At 44.7% G+C, this 27,900-nt stretch overlaps 2 protein-coding genes and 1 long non-coding RNA gene across 9 annotated transcripts in view; 2 read left to right on the top strand and 1 right to left on the bottom strand.

The window, feature by feature from the left end:
- Window positions 1–7,555, top strand: part of CAMK4 (calcium/calmodulin dependent protein kinase IV) — a 197,157-nt gene extending 189,602 nt beyond the window's left edge. For all 3 annotated transcript variants that reach the window (XM_072736585.1, XM_072736586.1, XM_072736583.1), the window contains one exon: window positions 665–7,555. In XM_072736585.1, coding sequence (XP_072592686.1) covers window positions 665–1,105 — 441 coding nt within the window. In that variant the 3' untranslated portion in view covers window positions 1,106–7,555. The remainder of the gene's footprint in view (window positions 1–664) is intronic.
- A 2,005-nt stretch (window positions 7,556–9,560) lies between these two features.
- Window positions 9,561–10,800, top strand: LOC112915598 (uncharacterized). The gene is made up of 2 exons (XR_003234114.2): window positions 9,561–9,670; window positions 9,831–10,800. It is a non-coding gene; the product is annotated as an uncharacterized lncRNA (long non-coding RNA).
- A 604-nt stretch (window positions 10,801–11,404) lies between these two features.
- Window positions 11,405–27,527, bottom strand: STARD4 (StAR related lipid transfer domain containing 4). 5 transcript variants are annotated; one of them, XM_025992796.2, is made up of 7 exons: window positions 27,403–27,527; window positions 26,797–27,033; window positions 20,587–20,700; window positions 19,394–19,443; window positions 15,722–15,848; window positions 14,736–14,850; window positions 11,405–13,896 (listed from the first exon to the last, which is right to left on the bottom strand). In XM_025992796.2, the coding sequence occupies exons 3-7, from the start codon at window positions 20,689–20,691 to the stop codon at window positions 13,667–13,669; spliced, it is 627 nt and encodes a 208-aa protein (XP_025848581.1). In that variant the 5' UTR covers window positions 20,692–20,700; window positions 26,797–27,033; window positions 27,403–27,527; the 3' UTR covers window positions 11,405–13,666. The 5 variants fall into 5 exon arrangements, with proteins under 5 accessions (XP_025848581.1, XP_025848584.1, XP_072592688.1 ...); XM_025992799.2 differs by lacking the exon at window positions 20,587–20,700 and having other exon boundaries at window positions 27,403–27,503; XM_072736587.1 differs by lacking the exon at window positions 15,722–15,848 and having other exon boundaries at window positions 27,403–27,490.
- Between the last annotated feature and the right edge of the window lie 373 nt (window positions 27,528–27,900).

Raw genomic sequence — 27,900 nt, 5'->3', positions numbered from 1 at the left:
CTACATCTGCAGAGAATTTCAGAGAATAGCTGAGGGTCAGAAATACTCTTCTGTCTAGCCATCACTTACAGGCTGGTAAAGACTAAAAAATAAATAAATCTTAAGGGTTGTGTGGTATTTGAAATACCGTGGATTAGGTAAACTTGACTTACCCCTTCTCAAACAAACTTGACTGTGGAACTCTTTTGTTCCATGAAACAAAGACTTTGGGAAACAAAGTCCAAAATACTTGAAAACAGATAATCCAGGGGCAGACACATCTACCTGAGCTTTCGCTTGTCCAGATAACTAAATACACTAGCTTGAGATCAAAGAGATGTTGCTGTTCATTCTCCGAACAAGTTTCATTAAGTCATCTTGGAATATATTTGGAATCCATAAAATAAATGAAACAAACTCCTTAAATGCAAAGCTGAGATTGAGCTCTGATTCAGGATTTTTTTTAAAAAAAGATTTTATTTATTCATGAGAGACACAGGGAGAGAAGTAGAGACATAGGTAGAGGGAGAAGCAGGCTCCCTGCGGGGATCCTGATGTGGGACTAGATCCTGGGACTCCAGGGTCATGCCCTTGGCCCAAGGCAGATGCTCAACCGCTGAGCCCCCCAGGTGTCCCTGATTCAGGATTTTCAAGTACTACCTAACACTTTTGTGTTTCCAATCAGGCAGCAGTGAAGGCCGTGGTGGCCTCTTCCCGGCTGGGAAGCGCCAGCAGCAGCCACGGCAGCATCCAGGAGAGCCAGAAGGCCAGCCAGGAGCCATCTCCCACCCAGGATGGCAGTGAAGATGTTAAAGCTATTTCGGAAGGAGAGAAAGTTCAAGGAGGTGGAGCCCACGTGGCAGTCGAGGGGGCAGAGGCTGAGCTGATGAAGGTACAGGCCGCAGGGGATGTTGAAGATGCTGATGGAAATGCTGCCAAGGCCACCAACATGGTGCCCAAGGCACTAGAGGATGAGATGAAGGTGGCTGACGCAGAAATAGAGGAGGGCTTAGTGGAGGAGAAGCTGAAGAGCGTGGAGGGAGCAGCGGCCCCCAAAGAAGGGCAAGAAAACCCAGCTCTGGGATTTGGAGCTCCGCAGAATGATGTGATCCTGCCAGAGTACTGATGTGGCTTCTTTCCGATCTGGAAGCCAAATTCTGGCACTTTATGCGTTTGTCCTTCAGCAAGGAAGGTGTGGAAGCATGAGAAGCACTATAGTGATTCTGTTTTTTGAGGTGCAGAAAAAAAAATACATTATCAGTTGGTAATCCTAATTTCATGCATGTGATTGCTTTATGAAAAAATAGTGTCTTGTATGGTATGTAATGGATACCTCATGCCGAGGAGTTAAATTTGAAATTGCAAGTAAGTGCAATGTAACTTTTAAATACATACATGTTCAGGGACCAGTAGCACAGATTGAAGTAACTAGTAACAAATTGTTTTTGCTTTGAAAACCTAGTCATCATACATCCTTTGGATTTCTTAAGGCAGTGATTCCTTTGCACTCTGGCTCAGCTAATGTTGAGTAGGCTGGAAGACATGTTCGCAGGCATTCGCAACACCGTACTTGTCCATGTGCTCACACTGTCCGATGTGCCCAAACTGTTTACAAGGACATGGTCACAGGCTATAGTTTAATGATATGTACAAAAAAAAAATCCCACATATAATGGTAAGATGTTGAAGCATACTTAAGGGCCATGAAACAAAATGCCCTTAAAGCTTGTCTGGCTAATGCTTCCTTATTTTGTCCTTATTTATACACACAATATTACTAATAACCAAAAATGTTCTACACAAAATCCTGCCATCTTACAGTCCCGGAGAAAGTATTTTACCAACTTCTGCTGAGGGAGGTACTCCTTCCTTCCCCGCTAATACAGTTTCTTTCTCACCGACAACACTTAAGGTAGGCTAACACAGTCAAGGGAAGAAAAGGACCTAAGGCCTGGACTTACACTAACAAAGGTTGACTGCTTGTCATTTTCAGATAAAATTGGATTTCTTTATAAGTTTGTACAACTTTAAAGACCGTGACATTTTTGTGGATAAACTCTACAGTTAGCCAAGTTTCAAATATTTAGAAAAATCTACCCCACACGCTGGTGCCAAAATGTCTGAGTTAGAATAATATTCCATATAAGATCATTCATTATTGGCTTTACTAGATTAAGGAAACTTTTGTTTATGAAAGTCCTTTTTTCCTTCAATTGATGGTTATCTCGATCTATTGCTTATGAAACTAAAGATATTTCTGAAAATCTGGTATATCTTTTTTTCATACTTGGAATAGAAGTGCCCAAACTTTTCAATGTAGTCTTTAGCTTCCATGCCAAGAAATTTAGGACAGTGCAACGTTTTATTTACCTTAAAAAAAGAAAAGAAAAGAAAAGCAAGCACTGATTTCAAATCAGACTCTTGAGAAGCTGTAACATTAGAACTAATACTTCACTATAATTTTTTTCAAAGTATTTTTCTTTGGTTTTCATATGAACACCTTTTCTTTATAGAAATCACACTTAAATTCCAAGTACATCATATTTATTTCTAGTTTGAGTTGAACATTTTTATCAAATTATGTATCACATTTTAGGTTTCCTCAGTTTTAAAAGACTATTCTCAAAGACCAAAAGGATGGACAGTAAAAATGACTGTCACATACAAATCCTCATCAAAAAAAGATCTTAAATTCTTTTAGCTCTTCCTCAAAACTATGAAATTGGAAAACGAAATTAGACCTCCAGTTCCTGGGGGCTACTGGACCTTGGGAGACAGTCTACTTTCCAAGCACAAATCTTCCTCTACTACGATTCGAGAGAAGAAAACAAGGTAGGACTTATCCTTGTCCGTAGTTTAGAGGCCTGAGGAGTCAGTCACCGATGTGGACAGAGGAAACCGCCCTGAAGGGCACATCACCTGGCTCAGAAGATAATTTTTTGTTTTGACTTCTTTTGATGAGCTAGTAGAGAGTACTTACCTCTTCTCCCTTTCTTTCCTTCCCTCTTTATCCTCTCTCAGAATTTCCATGTTAGGAATTGTAAAGGGCTCGCTATTTTTAACCTTTAGGATTGCCTTTTTCACTAAAGCATTAACATTTCCATGTGAGAAGGTCAGTTGCCTGGTGTACTTTTCCTAATGAGACTCAACAGGCATACAGGGCAAGTGCCCCACGTATTGGAAAAGAAAAGAAGAGGGGGAAGTGGGTCTGACTAGAAGTGCTATTAGCTGGCAGATGAGGGTGCGCTGCCCCTCAGGGCACCCCCCATGCCCCGCACACCCCTCCCCATTCCCAGGGCGGAGGGCCGGCCTGTCCTGCCTTCACTGGGGCCTGACCCACGCTGCTGGACGCCCTGTAGCAGAAGATGCAGTAGCACCCCTGCCAGTGCCGGGGCCAACGTGTGGTTAGGAATGTACCCACTTAAATGAGTGCACGTGCCTCTCCCTCGGTGGTAGTTGAGCAACGGAGGGTAACCTCCTCTCTCTCTGTTTTTACCCTGTAAATTGTACTTTCTAAAACTCAATGAGACTTTTAAATTTTAACTTGTATGTTAAAGAGTAAGTCCTGATAATGCCTAAATAGTGACCAACTTTGTCATTTCGATGGAAAACAAGTCTGACTTTCACAAAAATTGGGTCATTTCAGCCAAGTGATTCAATCTGCGATTTCACAGAAATACAGCCTTAGTTAGGATCATTAGGTTAACATTTTTGAAAGAAGAGCAAACGTTTATCTTCTTAAAATGAGATGTTACCTATCTCTGAGATTATTTAGCTAAATAATGGTAGCCTATTGCAGATAGAGCCTTAATTTGACAAACTGTTGCATAATGTTACCTTTAAATAAGACAATATAGTCACAGAGCAAAAAACATTAAGGATATTTCAACACAGAACAATAAATTATGTTTTGCATTTTAGAGCTGACAGTTATTACATTATTGATTTTTGTTTTTCAGATAAGTTCAGGTACAAAGTATAAACTAGACTATTTTACCATGAAGATAGACAATCTTTAATTATTTAAAAAGTCTAATTGGAATCCCAGTGGTTTTTTTTCAGAATATAAGTACTCATTTGTCCCACAAATACATAAATAAGGTAGAAATTAGAATAATACGATTGTAGAAGTTATCGTCTAGAACAAATGCTGTTGTTCCAATGTATAATCAGTATGAAAACTTAATGAGATATTTTGAATTTTTTATTTTTATACCAAGTTCTCAAAATCAGGAGTACATGTTACACCTTCAGTACATCAAGTGCTCAATGGCCACATGTGACTAGTTGCTAATGTACTGGAACAAAACTAAGTCCTTCTAAAGCAAAATGGCACATGGATTTCTGTGCTTGGATTTGAGCTGCCTCAGTTTCCCACATGGATGAGCTGGTAGGAGGCCAAAAAGAAAATATTTCCGAAGTGTCATAGACTGAAATAAGTAAAAACTCTTGGCCATATCTGCTTAATCATGTGCTTCAAAGGGATGTTTCCCAACATGACTTTTAGAGAACAATGCTTTCCTGGGCATTGCAAACTTGTCTGTTGGCTGCAGTCCCTTGATTCCCTCGTTGGGCCCTGGAGTCTCCGGAGTACTCCCAAAAGGTCAATAGTATTCTTGTGTATGAAAATTTACTGTGTGCAGACGGTGGGCCCCTGTTCAGGAGGGACTGCACATAAAATGTTAATGGGATTTTGTAGGGTTGGACTAATCTGGGCATCATTTTCTTACAGGCTTTCTTTCTACAAATCTACTGAAACGTACTAAATTTGCATGATGAAGATTATATGATGAGGAGAGGATATTCTCAGTAACACCCGAAATGGGGATGACCACTGGCTGGCATTTTTTAGGTTTCCTTAGAACGATTTAATCAACACTGCCATTATACATGGATTCAAAAGACTTAGAATTTTCTTACATACTGCTACTTTAGAATAATCCTCAAGGTTCTATAGCCATTTTTAGTGGCAAACTTGAAAAAGAAAGGAATAGTTTGCCTTTTACTGTGACCTCAATTACATAGTATTTTAAACATTTTGTAATTTAGAATGTCTAGCAACCCCTATTTCCAGTTTCATATGCAAGGTAACTGCTGGTGGGCTGCCTACAGACCGAAGATTTAGAGAGAGCCATTTTGCTTCATAATTCAGTTTTTATTTCACAGAAGCATCTGGTTGCATTTCAAAATGGAAAAAAAGAAGTAAATGCCAGAAAAGGCAAAGAATAAAATTAGTAAACCATTTATTCAGTTTTAGGATTGTTCTTGCAAAGCAAGTGAAAAAAGAAAAGTCAACGAAGTGAATCAGCACTCGGTTTTTCTGGATGAAGGTTGACTCCACATAAAATTGAAATAAATATACTGAGCAGAGTCATTTACATAACTACAACGCCATTATGTAATTTGCTTGTCATTGTGGAGTATTCAGTCTGGTTATGCAGGCCTGCTTTAGGTGGTGCAAAGTTTCCAGACATTTGCCTACATAATAGGGTTTGTAATATCCTTGCAATTACTGTCTATTAGGTCATATTCAAATTTCCTTAATGTTCATCATGGATATGTTCCTGATTAGGGTCGTAAATCGGAGCATTTACTGGTTACATACTGCCTACCGACCAGATTCTGTGTATGTCATCTGTGTTTTTTAAAAACATTTATGTGCATGTAAACACAATGTTGGTGTAATGATATTCATAACCATGGGATAAGCAGAAATGTACCCAATAATTTTCTATGTTTTTTTCAAAGTCCTTTTCTTCCCCTGGCACAACTCAGGGTGAGTTTCTGGCTCCTTGACAAATATGAGAGAAAAAAAAAAAAAAAAAACCACTGGAGAGAGATCAGCTACCCACCATGGTTACCAAGTTGAGCATTTCCTCTTTCTACATTCCAATCTACTACGGGCCAGTTTTTGTCATTATTCATCCTTTCCGCTATCACCTGAGATCAGATAATAATACAGTCTCAGCTCACAGAGCCCAACCATTTATATACACTTCTCTTGGAGAGCAATAACAAACTTGACTAATTCACGTTGGCTTGTTTAAAATTCCCATTTTTCATAAAAGCTTGTGAAATACTCCAAAGGATTTGATTGCATGATTTTAACTTCCTTCAAGCCTCAGTCATTTCCCCTGTCATCTGGCCCAGACGTCCACCTAGAGCAAGATGGAAGCCTTGAATGAGAGCGGCCCATTGGACTCCTTTGTGGGAATCAGACTTCGCTTGCAAGACTCCAGGTGTCTGACCTGGTTGAGCTCAGATGAGCCAAATGGAAAGAAGCCCCTTCCCCTGCTCTGACTGAAAGTGATGCTGTGTGAATGCTGGGATTCCTGCTATTATTCAGCGATGAGAAAATGGGACTCCACCCGTCAGTTACTCTTTCCTGTGTCTTGGTTTGCTACCACTTGGCCCAGATCAAGGTTTTGTTTCATCCTTCTGCCATCAGGCTGCCCGCTAGCTTGAGATCCTCTAGAACCCTGGAAGGAGCATCCTGGACTTGTTGGAGGACTGTGGGGCCTGTGGTGGCCCAGAATCTAGTTTGAAACTCTAAATAGCAATGCTAAGACTGTAAAATCCTGCTTATTCTTAATAGTAGTTTTCAGCATATTTTGACGATTGACCTGGAAAACCCATGGATATGGAATAGTTTGTATCTGTGTGATCCTTGCTATGACTCATTGTTAAAAATGACAGATATTTAATCTTCAGCCAGTTAAAAATAATACTATTTCTTTTCCACCTAAAAGATATTTGGGGCACTCAGATATAACAGGCTTCACATTAGAGTTTTTGAAAGCTGCCCCCCCCCCCCCAAGTGGTCTCACTCTGACCATCAGTTGTGGATAAAAATTGACTAGGTTGGTCCTTTCTTTGTCCTTTCCTTGAACCATGTATGGTTGTTCATCTGGTCTGTAAAAGATAAAAGTATGACTATAAATTGGAAACTCCCTGCCTCCTGTTAACCTGACCTATTTTATCAGCTATCATGCCGCGACTCATGGCAGCATTGAGTACAAGTAGCGTATTCATGGTTCAGATTTTGTTTACATTTTTATCGTCAAGGTTACTGCTTACGTTAGAAGTTCTCAAGGTGTTTCTCTTAGCACACCTTTGGTCTCAGTATTATGCTCACGGTCCTCCCGAAGCCAAGAAAATTATGTCCATTAATTAAGTCGTTGGGCCCGAACAATCAGTGTCCTAGTGCATTCCATAGCTGATGGACGTTGCTGTGTTTCCCTTGAAATCTTAAAATGTCTTGTGAGTTCACTGAGTGGGAACCGCAGACCGGGGATCAAGTAATTCCTCATGCCCGGTGAGCTAAGGGTGTCTGGCGAAAGGTATTATTGCTAGTACATGAGTTAGAAGCTACTGTTTATATTTTCTTAATTATCTCTGGTGGTTATGATATGCCTATAAAACGTCTGTGTGCATTTTTTAAAAAGTAATTTCCACATCATCACCCAAGGAAATAAATTTCAATCTCCAAAGAACAATTTTCAGGAATCAGGCCGACTGGGGTCCCCGACCAGATCAGCAGGGGCCTGCTTTTCTAAATAAAGTTTTTATGAGAACACGACCAGGCTCGGTTATTTGTCTGCTGTCCGGTCGCCTTCGCAGCTGCTCCGACAGACCCGAGACGTTTCAACCGAGACCAAAGCAGGCGGCGCAGCGAAGCCTGGACGGACGCGGCGCGGCAGGCAACGGCGAGGCTGGAGCCCTCCGGCGGCGTCGGGTGCAGCCGCCGGGCTCCGCGGGGCCGCGGGCCTCGGGCTCTCGCTCCGGAGGAAGCCGAGGGGGAAGCGGCGCGGCTGCCGGCGGCTCGCAGGGACGAGAGATCTGCGGGACGAATGGAGCCCGTTGCGGGGGGGGCCAGCATCCGGGGCTGCTTAGAGACTGGATCCTCCTGTTTAAAGTCCCGTACCCGGAGCTCCGCCGCCGACCCCGCTCACCTTCCACGTCCAGCTTCAGCGGCTCCTTCTGGGAAGAGCCGAGCCGTCGCCTCAGCCCCTCGGACGCTCCCAGGCGCCTCCCGGCGGCGGACTCGTTCTGAAGCCCCGCGGCGCGCGCCCGACGGCAGCAGGTGCCCCGGGGCTGGCCAGACGGGGCGCAGGGGCGGACGTGGGCGTCGGGGCGCAGGGGCGGACGTGGGCCGGCGCCAGGTACTGGCGGCCTCCTGCGCGCTGTTCCGCCGGGAGCGTGACGGGCCCGTGGAGCGCGTGGGGCGCGGACACCGGGGGCGGCGGCTGCTCCCCTGGAGCCTCCCGTCCGCCCGGGCCGGCGCGGCCGCGGGGAGGGGCGGGGCCGAGCGGCGGGGCGAGGGCGCTGCGGGCCGCCTGGGTCCCGCCGGCGCCCGCGGGCCTCCTCCGCGCGCCCTTCCCCCGGGGGCCGGGGCTCCCTCCGCGGGCTCCGGGGTGCGCCCCGGGCGGGGGCCCCCGACAGGCAGACGCCCGGCAAGTCGCCCGCGCTCGCGCCTCGTCCCCACGGGGAGCGGCCCCCGCGGCCGGGAGGAGCCGCGGAGTCTCGGGCCTCCCGCGCGCCCGACCCCGCCCGGAGGCCGCCGCAGCACAGCCCGCTAGTGCCCGCGGCGCGCCCGACGGCCCCGCGGAGGCCGCTGCCCTGCGCCCTCCCCCGCCCCGGGCCCGTGCCCGCGGCCGCCACAGGGAGCCCGGGGCCGGGCCGCAGCAGCGACGGGGCGGACCGGCCCCCGCGGGAGGGAACAGCGCGCGCTGCCGGCCGCAGGCTCCGGGACCAGGGGCCGCGCCTCAGGGCGGCCGCGGCGGGGGGCGGCAGGAGGGGCGCGATGGGCGAGCGGAGGCCGGGCCACCCGCGGAGGCGGCGCTGCCAACGCCTGAGGCGAGGCTCTGTCAGGCCGCCGGCCGCGAGTCCTCGCGGGGTCCGGGGCACCTCCCGACGCGGGGGCCGCCGCCGCCGCGGGGCCTGGGCCGGACTTCGCGGGGGACCCGGGGAAGGACCCGCGGCACGTGGCGGGCAAGGCGGGCAATGCGCTCCTCGGGGGCGCGGCGGGCCGGGGCTCCTGTCCTGCTCGGGGGACGCACGGCCGCCCCCACCCCGGTGAGTATGGTGGCCGCGGCACTCGGCGGGAGGCGGCCCTCACGGGGGTGGGGACGGCCCTCGGGGATGGGGGGCGGGGGGAGCGGCCCTCGGGCTCGGCGCGGCCCTCAGGCGGGAGGCGACCCTGGGGGGGGCGCGGCCCTCAGGCGGGGAGCGGCCCTCACGGGGCGGGGGGCGCGCCGTCAGTCAGAGCCCGACGTGTGGACGGCGGGAGGTCCTCGCCCGCCGGCGCCCCGCTCGCGTCCCCGAGCCCCCGCCCTTGGGCCCAGGCGTGGGCGGGGCGGCGTCAGGGCGTCAGGGCGTCAGGGCGCCCGAGGGCCGCGGCGCAGGCACGCCCCCGGCCGCAGCCCCCGGCCGCAGCCCCCGCGTGAGGGCCGTCCGCCCGCCCGCCTCCCCGCACCCGGCCGCCGCCTTCTCACCGGGAGACGAAGAACAGGGCCCGGAGCTCAGGGCGGGGCGCCGAGGGGTGGAGCCGGCTGCCCCCGCCCCGTCTCCGCCTCTCGTGAATAAGTAAAATCTTTTAAGAAAAACAAAACTGTGGAAAGTCTGGCCCCGCGTCGCTGAGCCGGCGACACGGATTCCCCGGCCTCTGAGGTGGCGGCCGCCGCGGCCTCAGGTTCAGGGACCGGAGGCCCCGCGGGGCAGGGCGGGCGCGCGGCGGGGGGAGGGGGGAGGGGCGGCCGGGCCGCGCCGCTCGTCAGGGGCCGCGGTGCGCGGCGGAGGAGACCGGGCCGGTGAGCCTCAGCCACTGACCTTTCTTCTCCCGTTTGTTTCAGGAGGCCGCGGCCCGCGGCGACGGCCACGGTGCCCTGGTGCCGCCGACAAGGGCCCAGGCGCCCCCGGCCGTCCCGGCATCTCAGCACGGACACCCCCTCGTGCTCGGGGGCTCCGGGCGGACACCCCGCCTCCAGAGTCACACACGTTCGTAAAGCGTGAAGCCCCGCGGCGGCGGCGGAACTGCGGGACGCGACCTTTTACCCCGCTGCACGCGCAAAATCCTTGGAAATGACGTGACCAACGTGCTCTGCTCCTTGTCTGCTCCGATCCCACCTCCTCCTCCTCCTGGAAGGACGAAAGGCCAGGACGGCCGACCCCACAAGGGGTCCTCCGACCCACGCTGCGATGGAAAGCGGGTCCAGCCCCGGCTTCTCCGGGCCGCTCACCTGTCCCCAAGGTGGCCGCGGAAGTGCAAGCTCCTGGCTTCCAGCCGACGCACAGCGAGGAGGCCCTGGTACCCGCCCGACACCCGACACCCGCCAAAGGTTTACCCGGCAGGGCCCGCCCACCTCACCCGCGACCGTCAGGTGAGAACGTCCTTCAACCTGAGCGTTGACCGCATGCCCTTCAGTTAGTGCTGGGCAGGAGCGGGAACGCGGGTATTTTTACTGGGACATGGTCTGACCTGCAGACACCGGCCAGCGTACCCAGCCTCAGGGAGAGTGCCCCGGAGGCACGGCTGGGATTTGCCGCGTCTCTTCAGCCCTCCAGCAGCTCGAGGCCGCCAGGTTCCCGCCATCACTTCTGCCACGTCCTGTGCTCAACTTCAAGGGTCTGTCAGGTTATCAATACACACGGGAACTTCAGAGCATCACTTGTGTTAAACTATTCATTTTTGTATGAAACTAATGTCCTTACAAAAATAGGTGACACGTATTGAAAACAGTCCTGTGCCAGTATTTCCTGCATAGATTTCTAATGCAAACTTGCTAGAAACTAGAGAAAATACATCTAATACGGCAGATTATAGTTTTTTTTTGTTTGTTTCATTCACGGCCGGTCCACCTTATTTTTAAAGGAAAAGCTTTTTTGGCTACAATTTTTACATTATTAACAACAATGAATGGATTTCTGATGTTCAGAAGTCTCTATTTGGCAAGCAGGAGCCTCCAGGGACCAGAAAACATTTTGCATTTAAGAGAGTAATTCTGGGGGGGGAGGGGTGGCTCAGTGGGTTAGGCCTGTGCCTGCAACTCAGGTCATGATCCCAGGGTCCTGAGATCAAGCCCTACACCAGGCTCCCTGCTCAGTGGGGAGCCTGCCCCTCCCCCTGTTAAAAAAAAAAAAAAAAGAGAGTAATTCTGTGAAACTCATCACTTCATACTATAAAAAGACGAATGAAACCATACAGATCTGTGCTGGCCACCGCACGCTGCTGGCCTAATGTGGACAATGCACACTTAGAATGTGGCTCATTCAACCCAGTAAAATACACACTAGATTTCAACGAATTAGTATAGAAGGAGAGTGTAAACCATCTTAATCAGTTTTTACACTGATTACAAGATGAAATGGTAATATTTGGGATTACTGAGTTAAAAACTGTATCATTAAAATTAACACCAGCTGCTTCTTTTTATCTTTTTAATGTGGCAGATAGAAAATTTTAAATTACATTTATGGCTCATGTTATTTTTCTATTATCCAGCACTGCTACAGAAATAGCAGACTCAATTACATGTTATCATTAAATTTTTGTATAATTACAGTATTTGAGATAACGTTTAATACATTACCATAAGGTGCCTGAGCTTAGGATCAAACACGCCTCTCCTCTAACAAAACCAGATAAAGCCTACGCTAATCTTTTTCATCTTCTGTATAAGGGCAACTGCGCTCAACTTTGGTTAGATCTGAGTCTGCAGACAGGCAAAGGGGTCGTTTGGTTGCTAGAAATATTCTAAAGCTGGATTGTGGTGATGACCGCACAACTCTTAAGTGCATGCGAGATGTAACTGGACTGTATTCTTAGAACCAGTAAGTCGTGCAGCATATAAATTATACCTCTATAAAGCTGTTTAAAAAAGAAAAGAAAAAAGTAGCATCTAGAGCCCAGCAGATCTCAAGTGCCATCTAGAAGCTGCACAGAAATTTCAGGTAATTCAAATACTATTTTTCAGTCTATCCTAGGACTCAATATTGCAACAAAAATTTTTCCTTTTATGTGCAAGGGACCCAGTGCAACAGTGGATTATGTAATCACTAATTGGAGGTATAAGCTGAGAAACACAAAGAGCACATTACACAGTTTATTCATGTTAGGGGTACCCAGCTCAGGCCATCTTGTCACAAATCCCTCACCCAGTCTGGGCCCCATAATTGGACGTCTGCTAGCATTTCACCATCCTAGACAGTATGCTGGAATAGAAGAAACCTCAGATTAATTTAAAAAAAGAAACAAAACATTTAGAAACAGTAAGTATCACATAACTCCCACTGAACAGGAGACAGATTTCAAGATGTAGGCCTGAACACAAGCATAAATACACCCGCAAGGATACAGCGAGTTGTCTCAAGGTCTCCTTTTGGAAGTCAACCAGGTGGCTATTCAAAAGCAACAGAATCACTTGGAATGTTCAGATCATTCGGGAATGTTCATTTAAGGCAGCCATGGAGTCACGGGGTCTATTACAGTCCAAGCCAGTTTTATAAAATGATTCATCTAGGCAAGTGGACAAATGTATGAACGCATGTACTAAAGTTCCAGACTGGGATCCCTGGGTGGCACAGTGGTTTAGCACCTGCCTTTGGCCCAGAGCACAATCCTGGAGACCCAGGATCGAATACCCCGTTGGGCTCCTGCTGCATGGAGCCTGCTTCTCCCTCTGCCTATGTCTCTGCCTCTCTCTCTCTCTCTATCGTAAATAAATAAAAATTAAAAAAAAAAAGTTCCAGACTGAGTCACGTCACGCTCGTGAACGTGTATGATGCAGTCAGTAACACTTGAAGGGAGTGATACTTTGAAATGTGAACATGGATGAAATGAGAAAGATTAAAAATCTGATTATTTTCCTACAGATTATTGGATACTTCTCAGAATTAAAAGCTATTTCTCGAGGGCTTGTCTTAAAAAAAGAAAAAACTGAAATATGAAAACACTCATTGAATTTGATTTCTGGACGATTTGCTGTTGGTGAATGTAGGACATCACCACGCCCTTTACACAACCCATCAGGTTGGTGGCTCCAGCACATACTTGGCAGTTCTTGGTCTCATCCGTGCATAAACACTTTGGAAGACTTCCAGAATAAATGGACAGATACAAATACATTTTTAAAAGATATCCAGAAAATAATGTTATCTAGGTATCAAAACAACTGTATCTGAATTATATCTATACTATCTCTATTCTTCTATTTCTGATTTTTTCAGTATTTGAAGTAGTACAAGTCAACTGACAAGTTCACCTTTTATAAAATATAAAGAACTCTTCTCTTTAGTCTAGATATTGGCCAACTCATAGAGCGTACCAAAAGTAAAGCACTGATATTTATTCCTAAGATAGTTAAAACTTTTAAAGGTTCGTAAAGCTCTAAAACAGATGACTTAACCAGTATGAAGCTTGTGCTTTCATATTCGCATCGAGACAATGTTCAGTTTCATAAGAGTTTTGGTCAAACAAGACACGCCGCTGTACCAAACAGTGTGCAAACAACTGTCTAAGGAAACGGAGATGCCTTCTCTTAGATAACTACTTTAAGGAATAAGATAAACCGACAAATCATCTCATGTTTCTACAGCTACACAGAAGAGAGAAAAGGATGATTTTCACAGGCCACGCCACTGAGGGAAAAAGTCGATTTGGCGGAACGGCTGTCCTACGAGTTTAGACATCTTAGGCCTTCTGTAGGGCTTTTCGTAAATCCGCATAGAAGCTGATTAAAGTGCTTGCCATGGCTGTATCGACCGCAGACTGCGGGATCATCCCACGCAGATCCGTCTGAATATAGCCCGTCAAAAGACTCTGCTGGGGATTGTCTTTACGTGGAACACAGAACCAGCCACAGGGATGGTTAAACCCACGAATAAACTCTGGTCTCTGTTCACTCCAGTCAACACTTAGCCCTGTAAGGGAATTTTAAAATAACACCATGAATAGCAGTGACTGAGATTAGTCTAAAACTCTCATTCAAAGACTCTTACCAGATTTCCTGTTCAAATATTTCCCTTCTTACCATGTAGATGAGAAGTGAGCCCCAAGAGAGACCAGGGAAGAATTCCCAGGTGGAATTCTTATGGGGGCCTGGCGGGTAGGAATGGGGGACGGTTCGGATCCCATCAGAGTAGGTGACAAATGTCACTTCAGTAACTCCTTGTGAACTAGGCATCTTGGCGGGAGCGTCCGAGCCTCAAGGTGCCAACACTGAAACCGGCACCAGCGCTACTCCCTGGGGCACCAGCACGGCCGCCTGAGGCACGTGCCTGCACGGGTTTACTAGGCTGCCAGCTGAGCACAGACTACACGAAGACAACAGGTGGCTCTTAGAAAGCAGGAGACTTCTAAGTGCAGGAAGTGTCAGCTTTTAAAAGAAAGATACTACACAGCTCAAGGAAGGGAAGATATTCTAACACGCACCAAGCCTGTTTTTCTGTGTGTGACTACGAGGCGGTCTTCTGAGAGGGACGGAAGCTCCTTACTCCATCCCTGCCTCAGAGGCAGCCACGTGAGCCCTACTCGCTAGCTGTGACCTGGGGATACCAGGTAACTGAGAATCAAAGCTTACCGGAAAGATTTCAAAACCCATCTTGATAGTGTTATTTTAATCCCTACGCTGTAGCGCTTGCAAAGCTTAGTGATTAGGTAAGTGTGGAGGCTGAAAGTGTCTCTCACACAGAAACATCCCGCCTAGAACACTCAACTATTTAAAACAGATGAAAAAAGTATAAGGTCGTGAGATCATTACCACAGGACAAAAGCCCGTCTTCATAGCCCACGGTGTAGGAGAAATCCACAAATTCTCGAGGGGAAATTATATTCCAAAGCTGACCAGCCGTAGTGTAGCGCATCACACAGCAATTCTGAAAGACAAACAACAGGTAACAGGTGTTGCTACTTAGGAAACATGGACTCCGATTTGAGGGCAAAGAGTATATTCCCCTAAAATTAACCCTTAGTAAAAAACGACTACTCCTATAAATGTATTATTACTAATAATTCTTACAGTGATTCTGACAGGTTTAGACCTCTATTCGAAATGTCACTGCTACACACGGACGTGAATAAGATACATATAATCAAGGTACAAAGAGGTAAGCCACCCAGCCTCTAAATCTCTACCTCAGGACAGTGACCTTATATCCTATAGGACATTCAGCATGGGAGCAGGTGGCATAGACTGTAGGCATTTAAGATAAAATGCACAAATACTTAGACTAAAACACCCAATGTTTCAATAAAGAAATTCAAACATGGGAAGAATGAATTAATATAAATAGAGAAAGAAGACAACCTGCCTCGGTTACATCATTCTCTAATGCCTAAGGTGGCATCGTTATCTCTGATCTTTGACTTTTGGCTTAATATTAATGGAAAAACCTACATCCGATTACTTAGAAACCTGAATACAATGGTGCTGTTTTCAGAATTTTAGATTTCAGAACCTCAACATAACTTTACAATTAAAGATGCTGACAATTTTCTTAAGCAGCAAGGGGAGAGCTACTGTGGAAAACAAACTCAGTTCTGACTAAACTCATTAGTTAGTATGAGGAAACTCAAGGTTTTTAAAAGGCAGCTAGTATCGTATCCCGTGAGGTCTTTGCCATGACTACTCACTCTCAAAGCAAAGAATATGATGAATATAAGTGGGTACGTGCTCACGCTCACCTGCTCTCTCAAGCGTGCGCGCGTGCACACACACAACCTGAAGTGATGTTTCTAAATAAATACCTCTTCAAAGTGTTCCAGAATATCCATTGAAGTCATTAAGCTGTCCCAATCCAAGCGATAGGGACCCGGGCGTATATGGTCTATGACACTATTGACGATGTCATCTATAACACCCTGGGCTTTGAACCTGGAGAGAAAGGTCAGATGCTATTCGGATGAAAAATTTCAGCATATGCCCTCATAGAGCTAACTTAAAAAAACTAAAAGTTAATAAAGATGTTTTAAATGGAGTAAATCCCAGCAGTTTTTCTGGTAAGTTATATCAATTATTTTATGGAATGTACTCTTTGCCCTCAAAACCGATTAGTGACCTGAAGGCTACATCATGTTACCATGAATATAGTGAAGCACCCCCACGTTACAGTATAGCCCCAAACCATCCATACAGCACTAGCGCTTTATTTACTCTGGATGCTATTCTTTTCTCAGTTATGCTCCAACAGGTTATTAATATACATATATTTTTACTCTTTCAAAAACTTTTTTTTTATAGGGACAGAAAAATAGTTAACCCAGGAATAGCACACTGAGGATGGACTCAGGAATAATATCCAGACCTTGACGTATTTCGAAGGTACAGTACCTGTCGGTGGGGAAAGGGTATACTATTCCTTGGGTGGCGCTTTGATTCCGTACTTATGCTAACAGGGAAACTAAACACTGAATCACTACTTGATACCATTCACAATGATTAATTCCAGATGGACTAAAAACCACTACATAAATTTTACACCTTTGAGAAAAATACGTCTTTGTGACTTTGGGATTTCTTGAATACGTAAGACACACAAAAACAAGTAACACTAGACAGTTAAAATTAAAAACTTGCATACCACGAATGACAAAATAATTTCTTTAAAAACCAGCCACAGACTGGAAGAAGGCATGTGCAACATATAAACAGACATCATTATAGAGAATATATAATTAATTCCTGTAAATCAATGAGAAAAGACAATCCAAAGAAAATAAGGGCAAAAGATATGTTAAGATCTGAAATGTCAGTAAATTTAGAAAAGATGCTCAACCTCACTCATAATCAAGTAAATACTAACAAGATAGCATCCATCTCATGCCTCTGAGTGTGGCAGAGTGAAACTGAGTGGAAGGGAAGAACTCTTCAGACTGCTCCTTCCACTGCAGAGCAATGAATCCCACAGTCTCGCGTGTCCTTAAGACCCAGGTACACACCCAGAGAAATCACACGTACCAGAGACGTTCACGGTAGCGTTACACTTCATAAGGAGGAACTGTCAACGACCCAAAAATGGGCAAACACAGGCAAACATATCAGAGCATTTTCACATGAATGTAAAAGAACAGATCTGCATGGAAAACATGGCTAAACCTTGAAAAAACACTATATGAAGTGGGAAAAAACCAAAAGCAAATTACTAATAGAAACACAGCACACACATATATGGCCAAGGCATACTACAGGGATAATGCACGCTTACAGTAGCTAGTCTGGGGAGGAGAGAAAAAAGAAGAAAAGAGAGATTGCTTTAACTCCAGCAGTAACATTAGGGATGGGGCTTTTTAAAAGTTTTTTTAAAAGCATCTGAAGCTGTTGCATCATTTTGTAAATATTTCCAGCTCAAACTAACATCATCTCCCCCATCCTAAATCTGCCCTTCCCTTCTGTGTTCTCTAATTTGGGGTAGGGGTGGGAGTGGGGGCAATACAAATTAATCCAGTCACCCAAATTAGACATCTGGGATTCAACTTGGCCTCTTCTTTTTCTCTTAATTCCATTTCAGTAGTCAGAACGGAAGTCACCATGTTTTATCAAGAAGACATACTAAATGTAAAGTGCTTAGAACAATATTTGGCCCTCAATAAATTAGTTATCATCACCAGCACCACCAGTACCATCATTAGAGCTCTTTCATGTTCACGTGCCCTCCTCAAGTCCCATGCTACATCCTTAGTGTGTCCAACTCAACACTGTTTCTAGCTCTTTGGACTACATACCTCTTAAAGTTTCTGAAAAACACCAAAGATCTCTTCTCAGGAATATAACATTGACATAAAATTTTATGATCTTAAGGAAACTTTAAGAAGCTAGCCATCAGCTCCCAGAGTAAAACCTCTAAACTCTCCATGCTCACCTCCATTTTCACAGTGCTATGGGATTAAGTTCAAAGTCTCTGAGAACCTGGGAAGTGGAGGTAAAGGTTGAGCAAGGGTGAGCACAACACTGAATTCTTTACTTTAGAATTTAAAAATCCCTCAGACAGGGGCACCCAGCGGGCTCAGTGGTTGAGCATCTGCCGTGGACTCAGGTCATGATTCCAGGGTCCTGGGATCGAGTCCCACATTGGGCTCCCTCCAGGGAGCCTGCTTCTCCCTCTGCCTGTGTCTCTGACTCTCTCTCTGTGTCTCATGAGTAAATAAATAAAAAATCTTAAAAAAAAATTCCTTCAGACATATGTTCTCCCTACCCTCACACTTTATGCTCTAGCTATACAGACATCACTTGTACTTCCATCAACAAACTCCTCAGAGGGTTTCCCATCTGTGTTTATGTAGTAGATGCAATCCCCTCTGCCTGGAATATGAATCAGTCCTTCATTCCCTAAGAAATAACTCATTCTTTCTTTAAAGCTCAGCTCATACACTAGCTCTTCTGTGAAGTCCTCTCAAGCACCAAGTGTAATGCTGCCTTGGCACTTTTTATGGTTTTCAACCCCCACTGGGAATCAGCGATGTAAGGGATTAACTTCACACTTGCTTACAGTGCTTGTCAGAAATCTTGTTCTGGAAATGCTGTCTTTGTATTACACCAGAAAATATAGTACGTGGGACCAACAGTTTCATTCTTAAAAGGGCTGATTCCCAACCCAAGGATATGAATATTCCACTCCCAATTACACAAGGCAATTGTCTCCACTAGCATTAAACCAATATTTTTTTTTCTGATTAAAAGCATAATTCATGTTCAACTATATGCAAATACCAAAAAATGGAAATAGAAATCACCTACAGAACTGCCATCTAGAGGTGTATATTTGGTATTAAATAAAAACATTTTAATACATAAAAATATATAAAGTCAACTCACAATTCTGCTACATGCAGTTTAGAATTCTGCTTTACTCACTTTATATTACATCTTGAGCATTTCCTGGTGTTTTAAAGTAATATTTGAAAATGTAGTTTTTAAAGACTAAAATATCATGTTTCAAAATTTAACCATTCTCTTTTGATTATTCAAATTTTTTGTAATTTTTAATATTATAAGTAATGCTGTGATGGAAGAGATAAGTACTTAACTATTATCTTTCCTATGATTTAAGATAAATTCTTAGAATAAAGTATGCTACAGCACTAAGTAAATACAGAAGACTATTAGAAAGGTGTTACATACCATGCTGAGAAATTAAGATTTTATCGGCCATTTGATATCCTTGTTTATGATTTCCTTTATCACTAACTCAGTCCACAAGGAATATGGACGTTGATAAAGACTTTGAATTTACAAGGTGCTATTCTTCTCAAAAAGTTTAAGTTCCTAAAAGCAATATTTTACTGGCAATGATGATTTATTGATAATATATGTATATTATCACTAAATATATGTATACATATACATATATATACATATTCATATATATATATAAAGTTTGGCAATGTCCTAAGAGCTACATAAAACTACAAGAATTTACTTACAGGTATCCATTAAATTCTTCTGAAGGTTTTCTCCAAATTGTTACATCTTTCTAGAAAAAAAAAAAACAGTATATGGGCATAAATCAACACCTAGGTAGAACTCTGGATATAAAACCAACAGTTTCAAATTCTAGGGCATCAGTCTGAAATAAAATGTAGGGATCCCTGGGTGGCTCAGCAGTTTAGTACCTGCCTTTGGCCCAGGGCATGATCCTGGAGTCCTGGGATGGAGTCCCACACTGGGCTCCCTGCATGGAGCCTGCTGCTTTCTCCCTCTGCCTGTGTCTCTGCCTCTCTGCCTCTCTGTCTCTCTCTCTCTCTCTCATGAATAAAAATCTTTAAAAATTTTTAAAAATTTAAAATAAAATAAAATAAAATTTAAGTAAATATTCAAAGTTACCTAGAAGTCACTTATACCATCAAATGATCCATATTTGAATTTCTTCTGTATCCTAAAGTTCTTCACATTTTACTTAAAGTACAGACCCCCCAAAATAGATTATCCAGTAGCTTAATGAGGTGCAAACATTGTTAAGATCCTGGGTTGGCTCTAGCTCACCGACCATTATTATTTGCCTCACTCCAATCTTATTTAGCATTACGGACACATTTAGACTGATAATAGGAATGCTACATATTTCATTCTGAACTTGCTCCTATCTTTTTAAAAATCAAACCATTCACATCTATTATGGCAGTTACCATGCCTTGAGTTGGTCCCTACCAATTCTTTCTGATCATTTCCCAAGAAATTTTGAATATCAGAGTAGCTGGAGTACTGAACTGGAAGAGTCCTGAGCTCTAGGTTTGGCTCTGTCAATACGTAGCCACGTGATGGTTTGGACAGGTCATACCTGTAGAAAAGAATGCTAACTGGCTACCCTCTTAGGCTTGCTGACATAGCTGAAACTATTTCAAACTACCCATACATGATATATTTTATATGTTGACTTTAGAAGCTACTATCGCCAAGAGCCTATTCTCACGTACAATATCTAAAGAAGTAATGAAAGCAGTGCAGGATTATTATGTGTTTGCCTTGGTTGAGATGTGAAACCACCAACTTTATTAGCTTAATTATCTACCCCGCACATCCAAAGTATGGTCCAAATTTTCCTTATCATGTTGAAAGTCATCCACCAACTCATTAGATAGAAGATAAATGCCAAATACAGGTAATTTAAATAATTTACCACTTTCTTGGCAACTCGCCACTTATCATCTTCGATGCTATGATATTGGATGAGAGTGTTTTTAAGTCTAGTTGCAAAAGCAGCAGCATCAGGCAGGCCTTCCATTTTTTTCTCCTGTTACAGAGACAAAGATTAGCATCCACAAATTCCACACTTTGAAGCAGTAGACTAGTGAGTCTCAAGGCTAGCTTCATAATAGAATCACCTGAGGAGCCATAAAAGATACCAATACCTGGATCCCATCCCAAATCAACTAATCAGAATCTCTGGGAGTAGGACCTGGGCATCAGTTTTTTTCCTGAAAGCTCCCAAGATGAGTAACACCTAGTCAAGGATGAGAATTCCACATTTTAAGTTATTAAAATCACTCATATAAAAATAATAATACAATCCTATTTTCCCTTTTTATACATTACAGAATTCTAGATAACTTAAAGAAAAAAATTGCTGTTTCCAAACTACAAAAGTAAATACATAAGGAATAAATTATTTTAAAAAGTCTTTAGAGCTTTAGCCATTAAATGTTTAATTTAACATCTGACAAATTTAGGACTCATTCTAGAAAACTAATGGCAAGCTCAACTAGAAACTTGTTCATACATCCTTTCAGGATAGGGTTACAAAACTTTGAATAATTTTAATGGTTTGAAGAACTGCATCATTTTCAGTATTTTACTTCATCTGATTAAGTGTTACAGGATTCAGTATCTGTGTAAGGAAGGAGGTCATATGAAGACTTTTAGAACCACCTGTACAGCATAAGTAAGTGGTTTGTAATTTTAAGGCAATAATTTTAACCATATAAAAAAGTACTAAATCAATCAATTCCAAAGATAAGCTACTGTTCAATGTTGTTTTTAAAGAGAAATGATTATAACCTTAAAGATAATAAATGATATAATGAAAGCTTCTGTAATGTGACAGTTTTAAAACATTGCTGCAAATTCTCTGATACACTTCCCTTCAAGAGGTGGTCTGTGACTGCATGACTTCCTAGGCTGGGTTAGAAAAGTCCATGCAAGCTCTGCAGGTTTCTTTTAGAATAATTGCTCTGGGAGCCTCTGATCAACATGCAAACGTGCAAAAACTCTGGCTACCTTGAGGTTGAGAGGGGAAATGGGCGGAGAGATACAACTCCAAAGATCCAGAAGCATAGTTAGAGCTCCATCCTATCACCTGAGACTTCCCTCAGTTTCACTTGGTCATCCTCATCTTAACAATTTACTTTTATTTTTACTTATTCTTTATGTAGGCTCCACACCCAGCATGGAGCCCAATGCAGGGCTTGAACTCAAGACCCTGAGATCAAGACCTGAGCTGAGATCAAGAGTCAGATGCTTCACTGGCTGAGCCACCCAGGGGCCTTAACAATATACACTTAAAATGGTAACTGAGTCAGTTGCTCAAAGTCAAAGCCTAGGAATCATCCTTAATAGAAATTAAGAGATTCCTATTCACACCACCACATCTTATCACCTTTAATAGTCTAGTCCTACTGCTTTTCTTTCTGTCCCTCAAATAGGCCAAGCTTGTCACTGACTCTGGGCTTTGCACTTGCTATTTCTCTGCCTAGATATTATTATTATCTCAAATCTGGGCATGACCAATAACAACTTGTAATGACAATTTCATTTTAAACCTCCTGTCTCAATATAGCCTTCTGCAAGTCACTATTATATCCTTTTATTTTCTTCAGAGTGCTTATCACTATCTGAAATTAACTTGTTTATTTATTGGTGTACTGTATTTGACGCTTTCACCATCATATCCCCAAATAATAGAGCACGGGCCTTATTTATCCCCATATCCCCACCAACTAGAACACTGCCTGGAACACAACAGGCCCTTAATATTTGTTGAAGTGTGTTTGCTTCAAAAGAAGAATCATTTGGTCTTGATTTTGTGTCCTTTTGGTGTCTTGGTGCACTCCAGTAAAAGGATAAAGGAGAAAAAGCTTCGGGAGAATAGCTGCACAATTTGCACAACTATCAAGTTACTACTAAAAAGAAAATCAAGAAAAGATGTAAATGAAATGTCACGCCCCAAACCTCCATGGGAATAAGGCTGCAACTCTCAACCACAGGTGCACACATCAGAATCCCCTTTGTCATATTTTGTAGTAGTTGTTGCTGTTGACAAAGATTCCCTTCCTAGGTTCTCTGCGTCCTCTTTTTGACCAAGCATCATTCTTGGGCTTGTCCTTGGCCCCCTAAGTTCAGCTTTAGCAAGAATCTCACTGAGCTAGTTTACTGAAAAACCCTCACCCTCAAAAATTCCTCATCCTACCCTTGATCTTATTGCATTGCTCTTTATTCAGCAAGAATCCTAAGTCAATTTAGCCAGAATCCTGCTTACCCCTAATGCTTTCTCTTAGCAATTTCCCATCCATTGACACCTACCCTGCTCCTTGGCTACAAATCCACACCATCCTTACTGTAATGCAGAATGGAGTGCAATTCTTTTTTTTTTTTTTTTTTTTTTAAGATTTTGTTTATTTATTTGAGAGAGTAGGGAGGGGCACAGGGGAAGGGAGCAAGAGTATCCATAGCAGGCTCCACACTGAGCACAGGGCAGGAGACAGGACTCTATCCCATGACTGCAGGATCATGACCTGAGCTGAAACCAAGAGTTGGAGGCTTAATCTTAATTCTGAGCCCCCAGAATGAGGTACAATCCTATACTGAGGTACTGTTTCCCCTCTTGTAATAGTTCTTGAATAAGATTTGCCTGTACCATTTTAACTTCTATTTGCCTCTGGTTTTCCTTGACACTGTTTTTAAAACATATTAGATTTCAGGGCCCACTGCTAGACAGTGTGATTCAGTGGGTCTGTTCTGGAGTAGGCCCCCAAAGTATAGGTTCTATAAAAAGCCTCACTGACCATTCTGTTATCCAGCCAGGGTTGAGAACCACTGACCTAAAAACTAAAGATAACAGAAATAAATCAATATTGTAGTCAATATATAAAGAGCATATATAAGATGATAAAGAACTGTAGGGAGGAAAAAAACCTTTTTCTCTACTCTCTTAGGTTATGCCTCTGGGTCTGCAAATTAAACTGAAAGAAAAGGAAAGTATACTAACAGGAGAAAAGGCACACAAATTTTATTTGCTGTTAATAATTTAATTTTTATGTGCATAGAGGCCTACACAAAAAAAGAAAGAATGGAGACCCAAAAAAGCAGTTAGATCTAGGGCTTATATACTGTTCTAACAAAGGGTGATAAACTGTGGAAAAGTGACAAGACAAAGGAAAAGGGATTTGGGCTTTTAGGGTAGTAAATCATGAGAAAGTAAATATATGAGGGAAAACTAATAGAAAAGAAAGGTTATTGTAGTAGAGTTTGTTTTTAGACAACCTTGGTGTCAACCCTATCTTCAGTGATGAGTTGTTCTCCTGCCATAGGAGAGGGGAGAGGGAAGACAAAGGGAAATTTATGTCCTACTTTTAGGCAGTAGAGGGAGAGAAAACAACTCTTTCTGCATTTGCTGCTGAATTGCCCTCAGCTCAAAATAATCCTTATTCCAAAGTGGCATTTTGGGGGGTGGTATATCCCCAAAATATGGGAAATGTGAGAAAGCATACATATAAAATTCAATAACACAGAATTTAGGATCTATGTTAAGTGATGTGAGGTAAAATATATAATAAATACAGATTCCACCCACAGAATAAAAGTGGATGAGCTCATTCAAAAAGTGTGCCAATCAGGAAAGTATTCCATTTCCCCTCCGGAGCCTGCCAACTTGATATATACAATATATACAATACAATGAGCTTAATCAAGGATACGTTACAAACAAGCACAAATTCTTAGAGAAGACTTGAAAAACAAATTTATCTATTACTGGAATCATTACGACTAAACACTATTCTTGAACCGCAAAGGTTGCTGGCCAGGTTCCTGTGGTTGCCATGGAAGATATTTTTTTTTTCAAAATCCCGATAGAAATCAAAGATGAAATGTAGATATGCTATTATCACAGACGTCATCTTTGTACAAATCCATTATACAAATGTAAGCAATAAAAACTACCTATAAAGATGAGAATCTGCATGTTTAATTACTACCTGAGTAATCGTTCATTCTTACTGATCATATAGAGTCCATACTCCTAAATATGGCTTCTGGGCCCTCTTAGCATCTGGCTGAGCTTTACTGCCTAATTTCTTCTTTCTTGGACTCCCCTAAAGACTAGGTTCACTTCCCTCAACACCACCAATGTTTCTCACAGCAACTCTGTGATTATTAATTTGTTAGCTTTTCCAATTCAACTATAAGCCTTTAGGGGGGCAGGAAATGTGCCTTGTTCAATGTTATTGTCCTATGTCTAGCATACAGTAGGAACCCGGTAAATAAAAGTGGGAAAAAAAGGTAGACAGTGGGCTACTAGTGTCACTTATGGAAGACATCAAGATGGGGAAGACAGCGCAGCCCGGGTGGCTCAGTGGTTTAGCGCAGCCTTCCACCCAGGGCGTGATCCTGGAGACCTGGGATCGAGTCCCACGTCGAGCTCCCTGTATGGAGCCTGCTTCTCCCTCTGCCTGTGTCTGCCTCTCTCTCTGTTTCTCTCATGAATAAATAAAATCTTAAAAAAAAAAAACAAACGAAGACGGGCCCACTTTTACCAATCATCCTGGAGCCTCCTGAGTGACAACTTCATTGCCATAACTAACTTCAGCAATTTCTCAAGGAAGTCTACTGATTTATTCACCAAGCGCTAGTACCTACCAGATCCTAGAACTACAGAAATGGATGTAATCCAGTGTTTGCTCTCAAAGTTGACTTATTCCACCCTTTAAATATTTAACTCTGAATTGCAATAACAACAAAAGCTAAAACATTAAAAATCACTAATAAGCCTCTTCTAACAGTAGTGGAGTTGTAGACAGGAAAGAAGAACAAAGTAAGTATAAACTCAGAAGACTTTTTTAGCCCAATGAAGTATGGAATCAGGCAGTTCATTCTTGCATGGATATTTTTCATCAAGATTAAGTCCAAAAGAGAATAATGGTTATTGTCTGAACCATCTGTGTGTGGGCAAGCACAATATATCTCTTGAAATATAGCCCAGACTTGGGGAGTGGGCAGTACTGATTGGGGTTATCATCGAGGTCTTGGGCTCTCCTAATAAAACAGAGAGTGCTCACACTGATCGACACTGATGGAAAGGAGAGCAAACAACAAGCGCCACTGCAACCTCCACCTCTGAAGAATGTGAGGCAGACGTTTTAAATACTACTCTGAACTCCGCCTTGCTGATCCTTTCATTCCCTTTCTTGACCCACATGGGGAACCTCTCAACTCAATCGCTTACATTTCAGAGAACAGGTACCTTTTCACTGTATCAGAATATAGCAGCTCCTTCTAACGGTTCTGTTACTTGCTACTCGGTAACGTCCACCTCCATTTTTTCCCTACTTTAACCTCTTATTCACATTTTCTATGCCCACGTCTTTGCAGTGATCGCCAGTATAGACAGTGGCTGCCACTGTGGAGCGGGCAGCCTGCCAAAGTCAGAAATGACCCTGGGGCCATCTATGGGCACCACACTCTGGCCACTACAACTCCAATTTTCATCACACTTACATCACAGGGAGCCGGCCAGAGGTTCTCTTTTATATACGAAACATAATGAACACTTTAATCCCTAATAAAAAGTGAGTGTCCTCACAGTGTCTGTACCTCCGTAGTATGAGGTCAGGATTCGCTCATTAAAGAAGCTGTTACCGGAGTTGTTTAAACTTCCATTTCCCAATGGATAAAGGCCTTACGTGAACAGCTTAAATTTAACATGCCATAGATTTTCCCCAAGATGTCATGCAAACCCAGGCTCTGTAAAACAAATTGTATTTTGTACCTGACATAAAAATTCAGCAGATGCCGGATTTCCAACCCATCTTTGAGTTTGTAATTTGGCTTTTCCAACCCAGTCAAATACAGTAGTTTCTTTTTTTTTTTTTTTTTTTTGAGACTGGCTGTAGCAGGGATTCAACAAGGAAGCTCGCTTCGGCAACGTGACCACAGCACTTCCCTCTGTTTCAGGGCTCACTTCAGCTCGTTCTAGTGTAAGCGTTACAACAATGCAGAGACTTTTTACAACAGTTAGGGCAACGTTATATTATGACGCTATCTGGGCTCTCAGTTTGAGTCCAAGCTGATGTCTGAGCTCCTACATGTCTAACAAGAACACTTATTGATCACTTACTATGTAATCAGTCTTTCTGGCCGCTTTGGGTTGTGTTCTTCCCTCTAACCCCCACAAACGACCTTCAAAGCTGATCCTATTATCCTTATTTTGCAGAGAAAGAGCCAGCAGAGAAATCCAGTCACTTGTCCCGGGCCTCGCTGCGGGTACGAGGTGGAGCTAGCCGGGCCCCCAGCCGGGCCTCCGCCTCAGGGTCTACAAGTCTATTTTCTGTCAAGCGCCGAAGTCGCCTACAAGCTGCAAGAGACATTACATAAAAAATGTGACCTCACATTGAACCTGTCCTTCCGCCCGGGCTCCTGACCGCAGGCGAGCTCGGGACGCTCCCTAAGCCGACGAGGGGCGGCCCGACGTGCGAGAACTGGCCCGGCTGCCCCGAGCCCTGGAGGGTCACGCCGCCCATTTCCCGGATGCAAAGACTGACGCCCGGGAGGCCGCCAAGCGGGAGGACGGGCGACACGCCGGCCCCGGGGTCCTTCCGGGGACCTCCTTCCTCTCACGCTGCGGGCTCCGGCCCCGACCTCCACGCCGGAGCCCCCCGCCCCGATCGCCCCTGCGGCCCCGGCGCCCCGCGTCCAGCCAGCCCGGCGCCGGCCCCCGCGATACCTGAGACGCGGCGGGGCGGAAACGCGGCGGCCTCCCGGCGGTCGGCGACCCTGACGCTGTGGGCTCCTCGGACGCCCCGCCCACTGGGGCCGGGCGGGGGCGGGGCCTGGCGGCGGCAGCCAATCAACGACGGGACGCCGCCGCTCGCAGCCAATGGGAAGGCAGGCGGCTCTCGAGGGGAGGAGGGCCTAGTTCCCCCGCCGAGCGCACCCGAAGGGCCTGCGGCAGAAGTTGGCCGGGCAACGTGTGTTGGCTTGGATTGGCTGGCGCGGGGCGTGCGAGGCGCTGATTGGCGGGCGCGGGGCGTGCGGAGCGCTGATTGGCCGCTGGGGATGGAATGATTTCTGGTGCGTGTGGGCCGGCGGGAGGCGGCGGGGCTGCGGCGTGCGGGCTGAGGGGCTGAGGCGCAGAGGCGCTGAGGCTCGGCGGCCCCTGGCTGCCCTCGAGGACGCCGCAGGGAGGGAAAGTCGGCGGTGACGGGCGACGCCGGCCTGACTG

The sequence above is a fragment of the Vulpes vulpes genome, chromosome 14, assembly GCF_048418805.1.
Source record: "Vulpes vulpes isolate BD-2025 chromosome 14, VulVul3, whole genome shotgun sequence".
NCBI lineage: Eukaryota > Metazoa > Chordata > Mammalia > Carnivora > Canidae > Vulpes > Vulpes vulpes.
This window is presented reverse-complemented; position numbering and strand designations above follow the sequence as displayed.

Coding starts and splice junctions, on each gene's coding strand:
- STARD4 (XM_025992796.2), bottom strand. CDS start 20,691: ATGGAAGGCCTGCCTGATGCTGCTGCTTTTGCAACTAGACTTAAAAAC. Junction 14,851..15,721: donor TTCTGGAACACTTTGAAGAG/GTATTTATTTAG, acceptor TTTGTCTTTCAG/AATTGCTGTGTGATGCGCTA. Junction 13,897..14,735: donor AGACGGGCTTTTGTCCTGTG/GTAATGATCTCA, acceptor ATTCCCTTACAG/GGCTAAGTGTTGACTGGAGT.